The following is a 22413-nucleotide window of genomic DNA, read 5'->3' on the forward strand; positions in this document are numbered from 1 at the left end:
CGGGCTCTCCACCCCTTGCTTTGTGAACGCGGGCAAGTGACTTCACTCCGTAGCACACAGCAAGCAGCGACCACCACAGCGGCCTCACCGCAGAAGGTCTTCATGAGGCCACTGAGATCCAAGAGGTCAGAGGGAAGCCGGGAGCAGCCTCAGAGCTGCCTCTGTGAACGGGGGTGGACATGTCAACAGGCTCAGAAGGGAGCTGTCCACTGAGCCTGGGCTCAGCCTCAGTTTGGCCGGCTGGGGCATGGATGAGAGTGTGGGTCGGCCTGGGAGGATGGGCCAGGCCAAGGTTGGGAGGCTGGTTTCAGCAGTGAGGACTCAGAGATCCCAAACCACACATCTGGGGTGCCCAATCAGCTCCTGGGGCTCACCCTCTGGGGAGCTTTCATTGCAGACCTCTGGGGCCACAGGGCTTAAGCCTTATGTCAGTACCCCAGGGAGTCTTCCAAGACTGGCCTGGGGTACACACATATGAGCACGAGGGGCTCTGTATACAGGAGCAGTCACAGTTGGAGGGGAAGCAGGCTGGTAGTTCACCATGTGAGTCAGAGCTAGTTGGATAAAGAGAAGGCGGCCCAGGTTAAAGTCCAACACTGTGCGTGTGTCCCCTCCATGGCTGACTTGGATCTCAGGGGCTCAGGCCTTCATTTATCCTCTTGTCCTGATTCCTGTGAACGGGCACCAGTGACGTGGGCGGAATCCCCATCCATCTCCCAAGTTCACATGGCTGCTACACCGGCCCAGCTCTTCTCCCCACAAGCAAACCAGAGTGGGCGCTCAGACTGCCTTCGGGAAGGGGACTCTGCCCACTTGGTGCCTCTTAGGATGGTGGCCTTTATGGTCTACAATGAGGGCTTTTCCATCCCTTCCCAAAGCTCAGGGGTGGGGGGACAGGCACTGTCACCCTCTGATCAAACAAAATCTCATAGGTCCTGAGGCTCGTTCCTACCCTAACTGATCCAGCCAAGGCATTCAGAAGCAGAAGAACCCTGCCTTATTGGAGACAGATCAAGTAAATTCTTCGGCAATATTCTGCCTGCTGGGGTCCCCCACAAGTAGCACCCAGTTTTAGAAGAGAGGGGTGGGTGTTACCTACTCACAGAATGTGACAGGGTGTCGTTTGAGCAGTCGTCTCGCCCCGAGCTGAGCTGCCACATGGAAGGTCAAAGGGACCCTCTGTTTTCTTTGCCCCTTTCCTATCCAGCTCCTGCCCTGCAGCCCCTCTCTCCCATCCTGCTGGCAGGAAGAGTCAGGCAAGCCTGAGCCTGTCAGGGAGAGCTCTCCACTGGCAGGCATCTGATGGCGAATGCAGAGCCACAGGGGGCTACAGTGAGATGGTACTTGGGGGACAATTGGTCTGGTGATCACACAGAAAGGAGAGGATGGAGAAGCAGGGGTGGGAGGCTGGGTTTGGGTGCAAATGAGAGGCTGCGGCCACAGTCTAAGGTTCTCATACTGTGGGTCACAACCCCTTTGGGGGTTGAACAACCCTTTCACAGGGGTCACCCAATTCAGAACAGTAGCAAAATGACAGTGATGAAGTAGCAATGAAAATAACTTTATGGTTGGGGGGGGTCACCCCAACATGAGGAACTGTATGAAAGGGCGTGGCATGAAGAAAGGTGAGAACCACTGGTCTAAGGCAGTAGTGCTCCTGGGCTCTATGTGGTACCTTCTGTTGCCTCCTCGGTGTGGCCAAGAGAGAATCATGGCTCTTGCTTCACCCCATCATGTGACTCTGATCCTGTAGTCACAGAGTCAGAATCGACTCTAAGGTGGAGGGCTAGGCTTGGGTTTCTTAAAGAGCAGGCCCAAGCTCAAAGGGGGGAGCGCTTGGCTGAGTGAAGGAAGTGAGGTAGGCGTAAACCTTCTTCTGCACTCAATGAGGGCAGCTGAGAGCAGAGGGGGAGGGCTCACTCCAGTCTCAGGCCTGATATCCTGGAGGGTGTGGCTCCTGGCTACACACTCTTCCCTGTCTGCATTTCACACATGCAAGGTGGCCGCCCTGCCCCACCCACTGTGTGCTTCCTGTCCACCGATTTACAGGGGAATGCTCCGCAGGCATGGCGCTGCCTCTCAGAGCATCCTCCACATTTGGAAGCCAAGGGGAGGAGAGGCAGTCGTGGCCAAGAGAGCGACAAGCAGGCATTCTATGCTGGACTGGGTTCCGGGTGTTGTGCAAAAGCAGGTGGCCTCGGAGGCTGTGTGACTGGCCACTTCCCTCCTCTGGGCTCACGCAGGCCTGCGTCCCAGATGGTTACTTTACCTGCGAACTGGCAAGCTCCCCTTTGGGCTTGATGCAAGGGCTTAGCGTTAGCTTGGGGATCTCCTGGTTGGTCTCCCTTTTCGTCTCTAGGCACTTCTGCCTCTGCCGGATCTTGCCCTTCTGGATGGAGGCATCCTTGGGGATCCTGGAGGGAAGTCAGGGGGGAGTGAGGCCCCACTGTTTTTCTCTTCGGGACATGGAGAGAGCTCGGCAGGACCTATGCTACTTTGTGTCACTGCAAAGGGGCAGATCCCGCTTTGAACAAGCCAACCAGGAAGGACCCACGAGACACAAGGGGAGATGATATTCCAGGAATGGAGCCGGGATCAGCGAGCCCATGCCCTCAGAATGTAACCCGGGGTCCAAGACCCCAATAGTTGAGAAATATTGCTGCTAGTTAACCTGGATTCCTCATGCTGATGAACTATTGTGGTTCAGTGATAGAAGTCTTGCCTTCAGGCAGGAGACGCGGGTACCAATACCTCCACACAGTGGAGGCTTGCATGTAGCTCTGATGACGATTTTCAGCAAAGCATCCATACAAGGAAAGGCCTGGCAATCAGTTTCCAAAAATCAGTCAAGGAACACCCTCCAGATCCTAATCCATCTGATCTCCAACCCATCACGGGGGAGGGCTGGGCGGGGGCAGGCAGGGCCAGGCTCCATTCCCTCCTGCAGGGCTTCACCTTGGCTCAGGGACTCAATGCAATCATTCATGATAACCTTGACCAAACTTACTTCCCCTCCTGGTTTCAGAGCATTGGGAGCCAACAGGGCTTCCCAGATCCAACGCCCTTCTTCAGCTGCGCTTAACTGCTTTCTCCAGACCCAGTCGGCCGAGCCCCTCCCTGGCAGCCGCCAGCAAAGGGGCACCAAGGTGGGAGGTTACCTGAGCTCGGGGTAGACTTTCTCCAGATACCACTTGAAGCTCTCACAGTGCAAATTCTTCCTTAGCTTCACTCGGCTCTCAATGCTGGGTGTGGGGAGACACAATGACAACACGGCTAGCGTCAGAGACGGCCCTGGCACCCGGGCTCCAGGTGTGCCCACGCGCTGTGCCCACACTTCTCCTGAGGGTGGCCCAGCAGACATTTCCCTGTGCCTGACACCAGGGAGGGAAACACTGAGCAATCTCTCACAACAGCGCCAGAATGACATCCAGGGCCTGTGCGCTGACTTGAAAATGGAATTGGGTGGTGGTAGGCACTTTTCATTAAAAACAAAGAGGCAAGAACATTCATTGTGTTGTTAATAATTCACTCCAGGGCTCTGCCTCTGTTCAAACCTCTTTAGATTCTGCAGCCCAGCTGGGAAGGTCTCAGCCTCTGAGGGCCTCCTCTTGGGCTGGCTCTGGAGGGGCGTCAGTGATGGGTTTCCTGAGCCCCTATGATGGGCCCACAGCCTCTCCTGTGCGCTCAATATGAGGTGCCAGGCATTGTTCTCACCCTGGGGTATGACTGAGAGCTTTCCAGGCAACAAAGAAGGAAATGTTTTTGTTGGCTTGTTTGAAACCTCTGGCTTGCTCCCATGTCTCAGTTTTTTCATTGTAAACACACGCACACCAGACAATTGCCAATTTAACATTTTTCACAAGTACAGTTTAATGGCATCAATTATGTTGCATCGCTGTCACCAATAATACCCACCTACCCCCCCAAACAAAACAAAACAAACCCAAACCACACAATTCCTTTCCTCGGAGTCAGTTCTGTGCTGTCCCATGGAACCTCAGCGAACAGGGTGGAATGCTCCCTGCAGGTTTCTGAGGCTGTAACTGTTCATGGGAGTAGAGAGCCTCATCTTTCTCCCCTGGAGCAGCTGTTGGTTTCAAACTGCTGACCCAAAGCCTAATCACTGCACCAACTGGGGGCTCCTCCAATGGTTACCAATTGCCATTACCAAAATTCCCATCACAGTTAGGCGTGGCTTGGAGCCCCCATCCTCCTCTTTAATGTGTGTGATCTAGGGCAAGATGCATGGCTTGCTTACATCTGTCTTTTCACTTGTAAAATGGGGGACCTTGATGCGCGCTTCTCGGGGCTTGGGGTGACTTATGTAGTGGGATGGGATGTTAATAAACATTCTTTCCCTTTCCCCTTCCCCCTCTCCCCACGAGGCTAGAGTGCTACTGGAGGGGGTGTGTCTGAACGCATCCTATGGCTCCCAGATGAAGGACACTGTAGGCGTGGTATCTGGGGGCCAGGAGGAAGGCCTTCGGAATACTAAGCTGGCAGGGACACAGGTCTTCAAGCCAGCTCCACACAGGTCACCAGATAGGAATTCCAGGAGAACCACCCAAATCTCCATGCTCCCCAGGGTGACAGAAGCTCTAAGGCTGGGAAGGAAGCAGAACCCTTCCCGTGGGCCCTGACAGAGCTTAGAGGCTCAAGGAGATGTGTTGAGCAGACAGGAGCCCCTTGCAGACAGGCCAGCCATGACCCGTGTTTCTCGAATCTGCACCCCTTACCCAGAAGGGTACTTACTTCCCAAAGGGCCTGTCCAGGGCGAACGGCTGCGCAGCATAATAGTACTGTTTATATTCATCCATCCAGACTTCGGCAGTCCGCTTGGTGTTCCTGGGGAGACAGGGGTGTCAGGAAGGGGAGATGATGTAGTCTGTTAAAAATATACACCGGTGGCCAAGTGGGCTGCCATCACCAGGCTTCTTCCCTGTGAAGCCAGTGCAGTCCATGAGCTTAAGGATGCCATTCCCTGAAAACATTGGTTTAGGGCAGTGGTTCTCAACCTTCCTCATGCCACGACCCTTTCATACAGGTCCTCATGTGGTGGTGACCTCCCAACCATAAAATTATTTTCATTGCTACTTCATCACTGTCATTTTGCTACTGTAATGAACCGGGAGACCTCTGTGAAAGGGTGATTTGACCCCCAAAGGGGTTGTGACCCACAGGTTGAGAACCACTTGTTGAGATAGAGATAGATAGATAGATAGAGAGAGAGAGAGAGAGAGAGATGGGCCCTGAGCAGGCCATCATGCACAGTCAGGATGCAGGGGTGGAGCTCCTGAGTCAAGAGGGAAGCTATCAGGAACAATCAGCCCAGTGCAGTGAGGAGTATGCGGTGCCTGCCAAGGCCCCTGGAAACGAACTTGACGTCTAACTAGGAAGGGTTTACTCCTCCTCCAGGGTTCTGGTTCAATCTTAGAAGAGAGGCATCTGACAGAAGACTGTGGTCCATACCCCCGAGCTGCTGGACCTGGGACAAAGTATTGCCCGCCTAACCCAGTTTTCAGTGCAACAAAGGTCGCTAACAGTGCCTCGCCAGCCACTTCGATTGGCCCGAGCTTAATAGCCTCTGTGTCACATACCTCTAACCACAAAATTACCCACCAGTGGCACGGAAATGCCCGCTGGCCAGGACACAGTCTCTGCAACAATGTGTGGAGCTTGGCTCTCTGGCCCCTCACCCCCAATCGGCCCCTTCCTACACAGATACATTGCCCTCCAAGGGCAGCCAGGCCCCCTTCTCTTTCCTTCTTTAAGAACTAGAGCTCAGGCAGCCCTGCCTTGGTTTGTGTCCCGGCCTCATGGACAGCTGATCTTCTCAGGGCCTTTCACTTGCCTGCCCTGTTTTGTTCTTTTGCAAAAGGTATTTCTAATTTTCCAACGGCTCAAATCCGTGCCTCAAGACTTCTATGTCAGGATGTGGCCCATACACACTCAAACATGTGAAAACAGAGGAAAGATGGACACAGGAGAGGAACTGACATGTCCAAGGATGAAAAGTGAAAGAAAAAAAAAAAAGAGGTGCTTCCCCTGTGATGGTTAATGGTATGTGCCAACCTGGCTAGAACTAGGATCCTTGGTGACTTGATTGCCACCGGTCTGCTTGCTCTTCCATATTGTAACCTAATCATGCTCCAGCGGATGACTGAATGAGATCGGCCAATCTGATGAAAGAGGAGTTTTCTTGGGGGTCTGGCCTGTCATCTGACTTGTAGCATTTTGAATTCACTAGACCCTACCATCCAGTAAGCCAGCAGAAGTCTCCAGCTTACACCTGAATCACAGATTTGGGACTTGCCAGGCCTTACAATGGTGTGAGCTATTTCCTTGAAGTAATTTAATCTCTCTCTCTCTCTCTATCTCTATCTATCTATCTATCTATCTCTAAATATATCTATCTATATCTATACCTATACCTATCTCTATATCTATCTCTATATCTATTTCAAACTCATCGTCATGAGTTGATGCTGACTCACAGCTACCCTATAGGACAGGGTAGAACTGCCCCTGTGGGTTTCCAAGGCTATAACTCTACCCCAGTAGAAAGCCCCATCTCCCATCTTTCTCTCAAGGGGCAGCTGGTGGTTTCAAACTTTAGACCTTTTGGTTAGCAGCCTAATGCATTACCCCTATGGCATGAAGATTCCTTCTCTGTACATATACATATATACACACATGCGTCGCCATCACTGGGGTGGTACCGCTGGAGAAATTACACTAAGACGCTGCCCGTTCCCCAAATGGACCAAGTGGCAGAGGGAAGAGAAGTAAGTGGGCGAGTGAAAGTATCAGAGAAGAGACAAGAGGATGGATATAGGGAGCGAAGGTCAACGGAGACTAGCCCACCCCCACCCCCAGAGGGATGGGCAGGCTACACGAGAAAATGAAATGACCTGAAGAACAGTGCAGAGAGGAGGGCATATGGGGGGCAGAGGAAGCAGAGACCAGGCACATGGACACTGCGGGGCGGCGGAGTTCCTGTGTCTCCCTAGCTTCCTGCTGCACACCCTCTGTGCCCACTGCCTGGCCCAGGAGGAGGCCTCTAAGTTGGCTCCGCATTGCTTCCTTGGTCCCCACATCTTCCCTAAGCCCTTGCCTCTCCTCACCCGGCCAGAACTTAAGCTCCTCTCCTCCCCATGGCAAGCTCTCCCAGTCCCTGGACTTCTGGCACGGTTATGCAACCAGCGATGTCTGTGAGCCTCATCGGGTGCCCGGGTGCCCGCCTCTCACACTGGGTGTGCTGGGCTGGGGCCCACCCGGACTGTCCCAGGAGTGTGCTGTGCAGTTTCCGTCCACCTGAACCCTCAGGTGACCTTCCCAGAGCCCCAGGTCCAGATGCAACCAACACCAGGAACCTCTTGGCCATGGCCTCAGGCCCCGGGGTGCTCCCTTACTTTATGTAAGTGTTGGCGTTCCCATCCGGGAAGACATACGGGTGCTTCTTCCGGAAGACATGGCCGACTCGGCTGCAGGGGATGATCTCCAGGCTGCCGCCGCACATCCACACTCGAAAGGAGATTTCTGCAAGAGAACCACGGCCCCTCCGCTTAACACTCTGCCTTCCTGGGGGAGAAGGCACAGGGCACCGGAAGGCAGGCAGCTCCAAAGACACAGTGAGGCCTTGCTTGCAGCACCCAGGCCCAGCACAGCCAGTCAGTCATTCCACAGGCCTGGACAGCCACGATTTTCCCGCTCATCAATGGCGATGATCATTGTAACAGCTGAGAGGGTTGTGGTGGTAAGGTTTATTGTGCCAAGCTGGCCAATAGGAACACGTGATGTGAATCAGGTCGCAGTTTGATCGGAGGGCAAAGAGATACATAGCTCTGTAGGGCCCACCGCTCGCTCTCACTCTTGGTGACCGGACCAATGTGCTGTTGCTTCAGCTAGTTCTCTGCCTCAACCTGTAAGTCACAGTACCCGTGGGCCAAGCCAACCTATGGATCATGCCACTAGAGCTTGAGGCTCCTTCGAGACCTGCTTCGCTACGCTCCTGGTGCACACATCACTTGAGCTGGAGGCTGGGGGATCCTGTTGCCTTGCATTGCCCGAGTTCAGTATTCCATCTGGGCCTGCTTGGCCAAGCTCCCAAGCTATTGACTGTTGCTGACCCACCCTGGGGTTTGCTGCCTGTGGGCAGACTCTGCCTGCCATGCCCCAGGGAGGACTCTGCTATCTGCTTCCTTGACCTTGGACCCAGAGCGCCCCCCCCCACCCCCGCCCCCCGTGAGGAGTTGAACAGTTAGTGTATTAACTGTTCCACAGGGTAGTTGACTGAGCCCCCTGTAGTGCTGTGTGGACTAATTAGCTGCTATAGTCCTTCTCGCTGTATAAACATGTATATATGTTGGTTTTGTTCCTCTAGAAAACCTTGCCTAACACAACTGGTATCAGGAGTGGTCTAGAGAAACAGGAACATAATTATGGGCTTCTTGAATTGGTTCTCAAGCCTGATTAGGCCTAACAGCACTGAGAATGCTGCCTCTACCCTTATAGGCATGGATAACTCTGCCACTTTTACTAGAGAGGGTGGTGTGAGTGCTTGAAGTCACAAAGCCAATATCCACAATATCACAAGCAATACATGAAGTGCTGGTGAGAGGAGAGGCTCTGGGTTATTGTGTATTTGATACTTTCCAGCAGTTTTTTTCAGGATGAAAACTATAGGGAAGCTGGTTTGCTGGTCCTCCTTACAATAGAAAATGTGATCAAGGAAAGGGGTAATCTCAGAATCTCAGAAGCACATCTCAAGTGCCAAATGACAGACCTAAAAACGTCTGCATGCTAGTAATAGAGCTGACATTGCCGAAAACCAAATCCAGAGTCTCATCATACGAGTAGCTGATTTACAGCACAAACTGAATTGTAGGTCTAGAACAGTGTCTGGTATTAAAGTTGGCATTAATTGGAAAGAAAAGGGACCCAGAAACATGGGATGTGCACACATAGGCGGATGATCCAGAAGAGGAGGATATTGAGGCCCTAGAGTCTATCGAGCCATCCCAGTCAATAGATCCAGCCCTCACACCTGAGGGGATCAATCCACTCTCAGTAAAACAACTCACACCTGAGCAGAGTAACCAAACTGTTCAAGCTGAAATGCCAGGTGGGGCTGCATCTGGAGGATATTCCTTATAAGATATTGCTGAGAGCCCTCAGGAAACAACCTCATCACCCATTAATTCCTCTGGATCTGTAACTAGAATTAAGTCTCAGAAAGTTCCTAAAGGTGAGGTTTAGATGATAACTCTGGAAGAAGTCCGCTATTGGCATAAAGATCTGCTCAGTTGTTCTCATATACAAGTAGAATCCCAGGAAGATCCATGGGAATGGTTACTGAGGGTGTGGGATCCTGGTGCAAGGAATGTAACATTAGACCAATCTGAGCTCCTTGATATGGGCCCCTAAGCACAGATTCTTCCTTCAACGTCTCAGCAAGAGATGAAAAAAAGGATCTAATAGCTTATTTGGTTGGTTCACTGAAGCATGAGCTGCCAGATGGCCTAGATTAGACCAGCTTGAGGTACCTGACCTCCCTTGGTACACTGTAAAAGAAAAGCTTAGGGAAATTGATATGTTGGAAGGGGTCTATCAGAATAATTCAAGAGACCCCCAAAAGGGGTGCCCTGAGGACATACCTTTCCCCAGAACCACAAGGAGCAAGTTTGTAAATTGGGTCCCAGCATTTCTGAAGACTCCTGTGATTTCTATTTTATGTGCACCAGGATTAACAGTGGGAACAACCCTAAGCAAACTCTGACTTTTGTTGACAATGGGGCTCATTGGGCCCATGGTGGTGTCAGCACTGAATCAGAAGAGATGGGGGTGGGCGTTGTTATCATAATGGACAGCGAGGTTTCTGTAGTAATCAGAGCAACCTGTCTCGTGTGGACTTTTGGCATTGGCTACTTAGCCACGGTGTTCCTAGGAGTGAAATACATGGGAAACCTACCGTATCAGTGGCTCTCAACCTTCCTAATGCCGCGACCCTTTCATACAGTTCCTCATGTTGTGGTGACCCTCCAACCATAACATTATTTCTGTTGCTACTTCATAACTGTCATTTTGCTACTGATCTGAATCGGGTGGTCCTTGTGAAAGGGTCATTCTATCCCCAAAGGGGTTGAGACCCACAGGTTGAGAATTGCTGTTGTACATATTTATGTGATCTATACAGGCAGAAGAATGCTAGATCAGGTGAACAGAAGAACAGACAGTCACAATCACTCAATTCCCAGACCTGAGCCAGTTTACAGACCCACAACCCCTTGAATGAGGGAGAGGCCGGGTCCCTTTGAAGGAGGACCCTGCTACATCACCAAAGGTTTATGCTGTTAGTCTTTCTTCTAGCCTTCCCCAAAGGGACCTGCGGCCTTTCACAAGAGTGACTATTCATTGGGGGAAAGGAAATAATCAAACTTTTCAGGGATTGCTGGACACTGGTCTGAACTGACGCTAATTCCAGGAGACCCAAAATGTTTCTAAGGCCCACCAGTCAGGGTAGGGGCTTATAAAAGTTAAATTATTAATGGAATTTTAGCTCAGGTATGCCTCACAGTGGGTCCAGTGGGCTCCCAACCCCATCCTGAGGTTATTTTCCCAGTTCCAGAATGCCTCATTGGAATAGACATACTTAGTAACTGGAAGAACCCCCATATTGGATCTCTGAAATGTGGAATAAGGGTTATCATGGTAGGAAAGGCCAAGTGGACACCATTTAAGCTGCCATTGCCTAGGAAATTAATAAACCAAAAGCAATACCGCATTCCTGGAGGGATTGCAGAGATCAGTGCCACCATCAAAGACTTGAATGATACAGGGGTGGTGATTTCAACTACAGCCCTGTTTAACTCACCTATTTTGGCCTGTAAAGAAGACAGATGGATGCTGGAGAATGAGAGTGGATTATCGTAAACTTAACCAGGTGGTGACTGCAATTGCAGCTGACGTTCCAGTTGCAATTTCATTGAGCAAATTAATACCTCTCCTGGTACTTGATATGCAGCTATTGATCTGGCTAATGCCACCTTCTCAATACCAGTCTCGAAGGACCACCAGAAGCAGTTTGCCTTCAGCTGGCAGGGGCAAAAATATAATTTCACAACTCTCTCCCGGGAGCACATCAACTCTTTCATCCTGTGCCATAGTTTATTCCGAAGGGACCTTGATCTCTTCCACAAAATGTCACATGAGTCCATTATATTGATGATGTTATGTTAACTGGACCCGACTCTACATTCATTAGTACATCTGTGTGCAAGAAGGTGGGAAATCAACCCAACAAAGATTCAAGAACCGTCCACCTCAGTAAAATTTCTAGGGGTCTAGTGGTGTGGGGCATGTCGACATTCCTAGTAAAGTCAAGAATCGCATCTGCCCCACCCCCTGCAAAAAAAAGAAAGACAGAAAATAAACAGGAGGCACAATGCCTAATGGGTCTCTTTGGATTTTGGAGGCAACATATCTCTCATTTGGGTGTGCAACTCTGACTTATTTATCAGGTGACATGAAAGGCCTCCAATATTGAGTGGGGCCCAGAACAAGAGAAGGCTCTTCAGCAGGTTCAGGCTGCCGTGCAAGCTGCTTCACTACTAGGCCCATATGACCCAGCTGACCCGATGCTGCTAGAGGTGTCAGTTGTAGATAAAGATGCAGTGTGGAGTCTTTGGCAGACCCCTATTGGTGAAACACAGCATAGACCCTTGGGATTTTGTAGTACAGCCCTGCCATCCTCTGCAGACAACTACTCCCCTTTTAAAAAGCAGCTGTTGACCTGTTACTGGGCCTTGGTGGAGACTGAACGACTCACCATGGACCACCAAGTCACCATGAGGCCTGAACTACCCATCAGGAACTGGGTATTGTCTGACCCACGTAATCATAAAGTTGGACGTGCGCAGCAACACTCCATTGTTAAATGGAAGTGGTACATATGAGATCGGGGCAAAGCAGGACCTGAAGGGACAAGTAAGATGCATGAAGAAGTGGCCCAAATACCCACAGTCTCCACTCCTCACAGTACCTTCCTTCTCCCAGTCTGCACCTATGGCCTCCTGGGGAGTTCTTTATGACAAGTTGACTGCGAACAGAAAACTCATGCTGGTTTACGGATGGCTCTGCACGATATGCGGGCGCCACTGGTAAGTGGACAGCAGCAGCACTACAGCCCCTTTCTGCGATCTCCCTAAAGGACAGTGGTGAAGGGAAATCCTCCCAATGGGCAGAGCTCTGAGCAGTGCACCTGGCCGTTCAGTTTCCCTAGAAGGAGAAATGGCTAAATGTGAGATGATACAGTGTTTCATGGCTGTAGCTAATGGCTCGGCTGGATGGAATTAGAAGGAACATGATTGGAAAACTGGTGACAAGGAGGTGTGGGGAAGAGGTATGTGGAAAGACCTCTCTGAATGGGCCAAGAAAGTAGAGATATTTGTGTCTCACGTGAGCACTATCAATAGTGATAGTTTAAATAAATCATAGTATATCTTTATGTTAAAGACATTAAAAGATGTCTAAATTTTACTGTTAGTTAACAACAGCAAGTTGCAAAATGGAATGTCCAACACAAGTTTCTTTTTGTTTTAATTATTATTAGCACATGCCTAGAAAACAAGTTATAAGAACATGTATACTAAACTTTATCTCAGTGAGGGACAGAGTTTATAAAATACTTTTTTTAAAATGTAATACATTTCTAGTACTGATTATAAGGAGCTACATATAACCTCCTCCCTGGGGGATGGATGACAGAAAAGTAGGTTCAGGGAGATGATGGACAAGTGCATGGAGGGAGATGTAAGGGTTACCCTCCAAAGGGTTACCGCTGAAGAGGACTTTAACAATCAAGTGGATAAGATGACATGCGCTGTGGAGATTAGTTCTCCTCTTTCCCCTGCCACTCCTGTCATTGCCCAGTAGGCACATGAACAAAGTGGACATGGTGGCAGGGATGAAGGGTATGCATGGGACAGAAACATGGACTTCCACTCACCAAAACACTTGGCCACTGTTGAACGACTCATCTGCCAGCAGCAGAAGCCAACAGAGTCCAAGATATGGGACCATTCCTTAGGGAGATCAACCAACAACCTGGTGGCAGGTAGATTATGTAGGACCATTGCGATCATGGAGGGGGCAGCGTTTCATTGTTACTGGAGTAGACACCTACTCTGGACATGGATTTGTCTTCCCTGCACACAATGCTCCTCCAAAAACTATTCGTGGACTTACAGAATGCCTCATCCACCAGCATGGCATCCCACATAGCATCGCTTCAGATCAAGGAACTCACTTCACAGCAAATTCAGTGTGGCAATGGGCCCATCCCCATGGAATCCACGTCGTATCATGTTCCTCATCCTCCTGAAGCTGCCGGCTTGATAGAACGATGGGATGGGCTCCTAAAGACATAATTATGCAGCTAGCTAGGTGGCAACAACTTGCAATGCTAAGGCAATGTTCTCTAGGAGACTGTATATGCTCTAAACCAGCATCCAATATATGATGCTGTGTCTCCTATAGTCAAGATTCATGGCTCCAGGAATCAAGGGGTGGAAGTTGGAATGGCACCACCACTATTACGTCTAATGATCCACTTGCAGCTTTTTTGCTTCCTGTCCCAGTAACCCTATGCTTGTCAGGACTAGAGGTCCTAATTCTGAAGGAACTCTCCCACCTGGAAACAAAGAACTGATTCTATTGAACTGGGCAGCTGAGAATTCCTCCTGGCCACTTTGGGCTCTGCATACCTTTGGATCAACAGGTCAGGAAGTATGTCACTGTACTGAGTGGTGTGATTGATCCTGATTAGCAAGGAGAAATTAGGCTGTCTCTTAGTACTACCATGCCCTGTGATTAAAGTAAATGGTAAACTATAGAAACCCAATCCTAACAGGATGTCTAATGACCCAGACTACTCAGGAATGAAGGTCTGGGTCATCCTACACTGGCAAAGAACCACAGTCAGCTCAGGGACAGACTGGGTAGTAGAAGAAGTTAGTTCTACCTCTCAGTTACGACCATATGATCAATTGCAAAAGTGAGGCTTGTGATTGTCAGTATTTCTTCTTTATATGTGTTTATTGATATCTTTCCTTCGTTCATGTCAAATGTACCAGACACAATTACATTCAGTGCATTTTCATTTACATGTATGATAGATATATGATGTTAAGTGTGAGTGTGATTTCATTATGTCTGGAAATTATGTACGGCTAAAGAATTGCGCACAGGTGCCAAGTTGGCAATGAATGGACTGTGATAGTTAAGTTTATTGTGCCAACCTGGTCAATAGGAACATGTGGGATTAAACAGATCACAGTTTGATTAGAGGGCAAAGAGATAAATAGCTCTGAAAGGCCCGCCCCCTTTTCTCATGATCAGACCAGCATGTTGCTGCTTTAGCTAGTTCTCTGCCTCAGTCTGTGAGCTATACTACCTATGCGACATGCAACTCATGGATTGTGTCACTAGAGCTTGAGGCCTGCTTTGCCATGCTGTTGGGACATACATTACTTGAGCTTGAGACTGGTGGATCCTGTTGCCTTTCATTGCTTGAGTTCGATATCCCATGTGGACCTGCTTTGCTAAGCTCCCAACCTATTGACTGTTGCTGACCCGCCCTGCTGTTTTCTGCCTGTAGGCAGACTCTGCCTGCCTTGCCTAAGGGAGGACTCTGTTGTCTGCTTCCTTGTCCTAGGACCTGACAGCCCACATGAGTTGAGGACTTCCAGTATATCAGTTAATTAACACTTCTATGGAAATGAGTTTAACTGAGCTCCCTGTACTGCTGTGTGGACTAGTTATCTGTGGTATTCCTTCTTATAATCCTATCTATCTAGCTATCTATCATTACAAGTGTACTGGTTTTGTTTCTCTAGAGAACCCTGCCTAACAGGTGATATGAACTGATGCAGAAGCAGCGTCTGCTGCAGAGAAGCCCTGTTCCCTTGAGGGGGAGGGGGCACACTAGTCCCCGGAGCCCAGCTGCTAGGATGGTTAGCGAGCGCCAGGGGGTGCCTGAGCTTGGAAGAGAGAAGACTTGTGAACCATTTGAGAGTTCTTCTTGAACTCACAAAAGGTGGGTTAGACTTGCTCCCGAAGACCCCCAAAGGGTTAGAACCAGCGTAGACGAGAGTATTCCATTTGAGAATACAGAGAACGTTCCCAATCGTCAGGGTCCAGATGGAGATAACTACATGGCCAGAGCCTGGCCTAGGCCTAAACCTGAGGAGGTGCTTAGACAGGGTCTATTTTCAACACTGCACTGTAGTTCTAAGACTCTGCGAGAGCCACCTAACCGCAGCGGGGAGGTGGAAGTCGGAGCAGCACCTGCGAGCTGAGAGCAGCTGTAGAAGATGTCAGAAGCATCAGCAGCATCCTTGGGGATGCTCCCCTGGGTGGGGCTTGTGCACAGACCCATTTCTTCTGGCTGCTGCCGCCGCAGGCGCCGCCTGCCGAGGCTCAGGGAGGTGGCTGGGGAGGCGTGCGCGGAGGCAGCTATGAGGAGGCTGCCACTGTCGGGAGGGAGTGAACTTCTCCCCTGAGAGCACTTAGGAACAGGCTGGAAGCAGTGATTCGCCTCAGAGAAGGAAGAGCGACGTGCAATGGGGAAGTGGGTGTGCAGCGGTTTCGCTGGAGGAGTATTTTATCACTGACATTGTTTAGAATGGGGAGCGCAATGAAAAGCAGACCGGCTGTTAGACAGTTTTATTACTGCCTTTCAATTCTCTACCTATGGTGGTCCCCCTTCCTGTCGGCACCCACGATGGGCTGCCCCCTTTGCTGCCCCCTTGCAAAGCCACTGAATGGCAGGTAAGACTTTCCTTGGCCCCCAATCCTGCGGCCATCGCCTTCTCCATACCTGGCCCTCTGCTACTCTGCAGGTGCTTTCTCGAAGAGGCTGCAGCTCTTCCTCGGGGGTTTCAGGTTTTTCCCGTGGAGTGGAGCGCATGCGCACATCTCAAGACTGCTACCGAAAGATGGCAAAAACGCAGAGGGAGAGGGACAGGAGGAGCGTGGCGCGGGGTCTGCAAACCTCAGTCTGAAGGCATGTCCTTGGGGAAGCTGCTTAACTTCCCAGGGTGTCATTTGTTCACATGTTAAGCAAAGATCAGGGTACTTTGCAGGAGGGCTGTCGCGATCACAATTAGGAGAATAACCGTGTAAACTTGAAGTATACTTCTCACTTATTGATTACGTTCCCCCAAATCAGGTCATTATGTGAATAACAGTGTTATATGAAAACGGAGGATGACTACATCATTAAATGACTGCCAACTTATGTGATGGCACTGCCAAACCACTGAGATTCATGGCCCAGCCAAGATGACACATAGTATTAACCCTCAGACATTGCTCTTCATCTCCCACCTCAGTGTTCATTACTGGCTGATCTGGGTCATTCATGAGCAAACTAGACAGTTGGTTTTTACTATTGTGAATGTGGAATGTTTGCTAATGAGTCAACTATGTGAAGAATGGCTGTAACAACCTGTATGGTTATTATGAGCCATCTTTCTGAATCCGGTCTCTTGACAACAAAGATTCTAGTGGATACCAGCCCTCTCTCTATACCTGCTTCCAGTTTCCTCAGTGAGGTTCAGCTTTCTTTCTCTGGCCACCTCTGGCCACAGGATGATCTTGAAATTCATGGACTACACATTTGAGGTTTGGCTCTCCATAAAAGTCCACTGTCAACCGTGATTTGGGATTTTTCGGAGGCACTGTGTGAGTTGGGTGACACTTCGATTTGATGTTTACACGAGAGTCACTAGTGTGGACTGAATGGTAACCTCCTCAAAGTTGTGCTGAACTCCTAACCCTGAACCCACTACCTGTGGGCATTCCTTTGTTGTCCGGAAAGAGGGTCTTTGAAGATGTTACAGGTTAGGTGAACATGAGGCTGTACTGGAATAAAGGGGTCCCAATCTAATCTGAGTGAAGTCCTTATCAAAGAGAAAAGGCACAGAAGGAGACAGGTGAAGACCCGCGGGAAGATGCAGCTATAAGCTAAGGAACCACCTAATTGCCCAGAGTCACCGGAAGCCGGGAAAGAGCCCTAGAACAAATTCTCTCTCAGAGCCCTCAGAAATCAACATGGCTGATAACCTGATTGCAAACCCCCAGCCGCCCAAACTTTGAGATAATCCATTTCCTTGGCTTGAAGCGACTCTATGATATGTCGTCACACCTGCCCTAGGAAATGAATACAGCCACTGAGCAATCCGATGAGCTTACTGGACAAGGCAGTATCCGTGTCTCCCCATGACAGCGAGTTCACTTGGGAGTTTACGGGGTTGGGCGGTGGGAGGAGGTCAGTACATAGGGAAATCTGATTCTTGGTGTGTCTTTCTTGACACATGGACATCTGAGCTCCGTTCAATTCCTCACTGGGGATTCCAAGCAGATGTTTTTCAGTCCCCTCCCCGCCAAACAAAACCATCTAATTCCTCAAAACAAGCATTTGAGCCTTTGCTTGCTACATAGAACGTAACCATCTTATGCTGCTTCCTTCTAAAAATATGCACGTCTCAGTTATGGTCTTTTCCTTTCCGTGTATTCAAATGCGACATATGTCCCTCCTCATTTGCAAAGCAAATCCCTCCAACCTATGCCTCAACTCTATCCTCCACCCCCTTCCTCCACAACCGGCTCTCTCCTTATGCTTCCTTTGACCCGGCATTTTAATTCTGCGTCTAGTGACACATTCATGCACACATGGCTGCAGCCGCCTTGGAAAGTACTGTCACTCGACTCTAGACCTTCTCAACCTTCTTTCTGGGCTCCGGATGTTCTTGTCCTACTTCACCGCAGGGGTCACCTTTGAGCATCTTCTTTGGAGGCCCTCATATATTGCCATGGCTCTCTTGATGCCGAAGACTCACTTCCATCTCAACACCCCAACTCTAATCCAGTGCTTGAGTGCAAACTTCTAGTGGCTGCTGGATGCTTCCACCAATGGGCTGTGGTCGCCATCAAACAGAAGACGTTCTCTCTCAGCATCTTCCCACAGCCTGCCTCACTCATTCTGCCGCATCTCCCCCACCGGCGACGCCATCCTCCTTCCTCATGTTCCTTCCTTTCTGTGGAGTTAGCGGCCATCCCGAGAGCGTTTCACTTCAGCAAACATTTGCAATGGGAGAAAGGACTCTTTCATTGACTGCAGGGCCTGGATTTGTTAGGAGAGCCCAGGTGGTAACTCACCAGTCCTCCGAACAACCCTCTCGGTGATTATTAATGTCCCTATTTCCTAATGGACAAGCAGCTTTGATAGGGTATCTGAAAGCCAGCAGCTTGGGATTGAGGTATATCTTGCCAACTCCCCATTTCATGCTCTTGATCTGACGCTGCCCTGCCTTAGTACTGGGCACCTGTACTGAGCAATTTACTTCTGGAGGCAAAGATAGGGCTTCCAGGCCCTTGCAAAATAGCAAATGAGACAAATACACAACTATCGCATTTCTGGGGACAGTGACAGAATTCTGGGCTTCCTGGTTTGCTGCTCAGTCAGTGCACCTCATGCACAGCTGCCACTGTGTCGTTGGAGGCTTGTAGGTTGCTGTGATTCTGAACATATTTCTGAGGGACTTCCAGGCTCAGGTGGACTAGAAAGAAAGGCCTGCAATCTATTTCCAATGTCCAGCTAGTGAAGATCCCATGTATGACAATGATGTAATCCCATTGGACCATGACTCTCCACGAGTCAGAAGCTGGGTTGAGGCAGCTGGAAACAGCCTCGCATTGCTGCCTCGACCACTCACGCCTCCAGTCCTGGGGAGAGTCTGGCTGAGCCGTCCTCGGGTCAGCTGATGTAACCCGCAGCTGGCGTGGGGTCAGAGTTTTTCTAATGGCCATCTTTTCTTTTCTATTGATTATTTTATTGGGGTGGGGGCTCTTACAGATATTATAACGATCCATAAATCACTTATATCAAGTGAACTTATATAGATGCAACCATCATTTTCAAAACATTGTCTTTCTATGTGAACCCCTTGATATCAGCTCCTCTTTACTCTTTCCCTTCCACACTCTGCCACCCTCACGAACCCCTAATAAATTATATATGTACACACACAGACATATCCCAATGATCAGAGTTTCATACTTCAAGTTACTGAGACATGGATCGTTGTGCTGCTTCCAGAGTAAGTGTCTAGGCGATGCTGCTTACATGCCTATTTAGAACTTTCAAAAAGTGCAGTGGTCTACAGGCTCTCGGATGTGGTTGTGGGGAGCCACTGAGTAGACCCCAAACCTGAACAACACTTTGTGGCAGAGGAGAACTTCCCCCTAGGGTTTTCTGATCTGTGATCTTGAAGAAATGTCCAGGTCATTGTCTTGTGGCGGCACCGGTTAAGTGCAAACGGCCACCTTTTTAGTCAAGTTATTGTTTAGAATACTTTGCAGGTTTTGCATGTTTTGGAATAGCTAGGCCCTGGGATGTATGGTGGCCCTATCCTTATGTCTACGTGTATCCTCCCGGGACTGGGAGCCAGGCCCAGGCATTTGCAGATAGCTGCTGAAGCCTTTGGGACAGTCTCGTGATTTGGATGGCCTATCAGAATTGCTGGGCTGGAGGGGGAGGCACTGGGCATTCAGGCTCTGGCTTGGAGCGCCCTCCTTTCTGGCAGTCACCTGCTCTTGCACGGTCATCACTTTCAGGCAGTTGCCTGTGTGATGTGAGAGGAGGAGGATCAGAAAGACTCTTTGTAGGGAGGCTGTAGGGGGTTCTTGATGAGTCAGCGCTCAAATAATCTCCTTTTGATAAATGTCGGACGGATCCAAATCCACGGTGAACTCTTTAGAGAGAGGGGTGCAATTATTCTGTGCTCACAGAGGACAATTCTGTCCTCTTATTTTCTTTAAACTGCAGTTTAATGTTTGATAACTGCCCCCCGGCCCTCCATTCTCATCTCCGTCCTGCTTATCCTCCCATCAGCACGTCAGTAGTTTCCAGCGGTCCCCATCAGGCCCCTATGTGTAACGCCAGAAGTCCCTTTCTGTTGGGCCTATGCTGTTTGCAGATGCCTTCAGCTTGGTTCTGACGTATACAATTGGGTCCATTGCCAACCTCACAACGATTACTGAGCCCACTGGTGCAGCCACTGTGTCCGTTCATCACCTTGAAGGTTTTGTCAAAGTCAATGATCCTTGACTTTGCCAAGCACTATATCCTTCGCCAAGGACTGGCCTCCTTGGATAACGAGTCCAACCTATGCAGTTCTATGATCGTTGCTTCTAAGAATCAGTCTGGCTGATTGATTTGTTTGCTCTTTGGGCAGTCCACGGTATATTCAGTAATCTTCACCAGCACCAACATCCAAAGGCATCAATCCTTTGACCTGCATATGATGCAATTGAAAATACCATGGTTGGTGTCGGGCACACTTTAGTCCTCAAAAGTGACACGTTAGCACTTTAACACTTTAAAAAATTTTATTGATTTTATTTTTTTGCTTCACACTTTGATTTTATTTATGGCCCTACTATATTTTAAAAATCATTTTATTGGGGGTTCTTACAGCTCTTACAACATTCCATACATCAATTGTATGAAGCATATTTGTACATATGCCGCTATCATCATTTCCAAAATATTTGCTACTTGAGCCCTTGGTATAAGTGCCTCTTTTCCCCCCTCCCTCCCCACCCCATCCCAAACCTCCTCTACCCTACCTCCCACTACCATTCCTGAGGGGTTGATCTCTCCTGAATTCCATGTGTTGAGAGCTCTTATCTGTACCAATGTGTGTTCTCTGGTCTAGCCAGATTTGTAAGGTAGAACTGGTCATGGTAGAGGTGAGGGGGGTGGGGGGAGCTTTCAGGAACTAGAGGAATGTTGCATTTTAATACTTAAAAGAGGTTTGGGGCAGCAGATTTTCTCAAAGCTATACATTATTTGATTTCTTGACTGCTTCTTCTATGAGCATTGATTGTGGATCCAAGCAAAAGGAAATTCCTAAAAACTCCCATCTTTTCTCCGTTATTATGATGTTGTCTATTGTTTAATTGTGAGGCTATTTGTCCTCGTTACATTGTTTCAATTTACACTGCCCTCTGCTTTCAGGAAGCATCTGTTCAGTGGAGGTTGTTAATAAGATTTCCACTAGTCCCGATGCCTTGTTCTTCTTCATACAGGCCAGCTTCTCAGATTATTTGCTGTCTATAGATTGAATAAATATGATTAAGAAATATAACCATGATACAAACTTTGCCAGAATTTACACAATGAAATAAACCTTAATTGTAGTCAAATGGTCACTTCTTGGTCCAGCTATGGGCTCTGCATAAGCACACTAAAATATCCTGGAACCCCCTTCTCAATATTACCCACAGTTTGTTATGATTCCCACAGTTGAATGTCTTAAATAGTCAACAGAACACAAGTAAGTATCTTTCTGGTGATCTTTGCGTTCAGCAAGGATCGATCTGACGCCAGCAATGTGCGCTCTTGTGTCTAGTGTGGCTTCAAGTTCTGGCAGCTCCCTGTCTACATAGCACTGCAACTGTTTGGGGGCTACTTTCAGCAAACTTTTACTTGCTTATGATAATGATGTTGCTTTAAATTTATGCATTCTGTTTAGTCACTTTTCCTTGGAATAGGTACAAATGTGAATATCTTCCACTTGGTTGGCCAGGTAGCTGTGTTCCAAATTTCTTGGCATAGACTAGTGCGTGCTCCCAGAGCTTCATCTGCATGCTGAAATATATCCATTGATATTCCACCATTTCCTAGAGCCTGGATTTTTGCTAACGGCTTCAGCGCAGCATGGACTTCTTCCTTCAACATCTTAGGTTCTTGATCATATGCTAGGTCTTGAAATAGTTTAATACTGTGGCAGTAATATAATCTGTTGTCAATTTGAGACTTATGAGTGAAGTGGTGGATTTAGCCTGTCAATTGGGTTGCAGTTTGAAGACCTCATTTGGAGGTGCTAAGGAGATAAATAGCTCCTGGAGGTGGGACACAGGCCAACTCCCTGTGATACACGACACATGGAACTACGCTAGAGCCCTGGAGCTAAAGGAGCCACGTGGAGACCCCTGCCAGTGCTGAGATGCCTCTACTTCCACTGGATCCACAGACTTTCCTGCATTGGGTGTCATTGCTTATGTTTCGTGAGTCTGAAAAGGACTTTATAGATTGGTATTGGACATGTGGCCAATATAGGACTTATGGACTTGATCTGGACTGGGCTGTGATGCTTTCTCAATTTTCAATTGCTCTCATATATAAAGCTCTTTCTTATGCACACATATGAGTGTCTATGAATTTGTGTCTCTAGTCTCCCTGGACTAACACAAATACCGACCAATTCTCTTTTGTATAGTGTCTGCGGGTACTTCTTGCATGTTCGTTTGCATTAGTCAGTATTTTCCCATGGAATCCTTCAATAT

General features: G+C 49.0%; 1 protein-coding gene across 2 annotated transcripts in view; it reads right to left on the reverse strand.

The window, feature by feature from the left end:
• Positions 1-22413, reverse strand: part of GALNT14 (polypeptide N-acetylgalactosaminyltransferase 14) — a 265483-nt gene that overhangs the window by 2562 nt on the left and 240508 nt on the right. Inside the window, exons 10-13 of one of the 2 annotated variants that reach the window (XM_075535663.1) lie at positions 7413-7539; positions 4753-4845; positions 3159-3242; positions 2270-2414 (exon numbers count right to left, since the gene is read on the reverse strand). In XM_075535663.1, the coding sequence (XP_075391778.1) occupies positions 2270-2414; positions 3159-3242; positions 4753-4845; positions 7413-7539 (449 nt within the window). The remainder of the gene's footprint in view (positions 1-2269; positions 2415-3158; positions 3243-4752; positions 4846-7412; positions 7540-22413) is intronic. The other variant, XM_075535664.1, reaches the window with a different exon arrangement.

The sequence above is a fragment of the Tenrec ecaudatus genome, chromosome 17 (genome assembly GCF_050624435.1).
Source record: "Tenrec ecaudatus isolate mTenEca1 chromosome 17, mTenEca1.hap1, whole genome shotgun sequence".
NCBI lineage: Eukaryota > Metazoa > Chordata > Mammalia > Afrosoricida > Tenrecidae > Tenrec > Tenrec ecaudatus.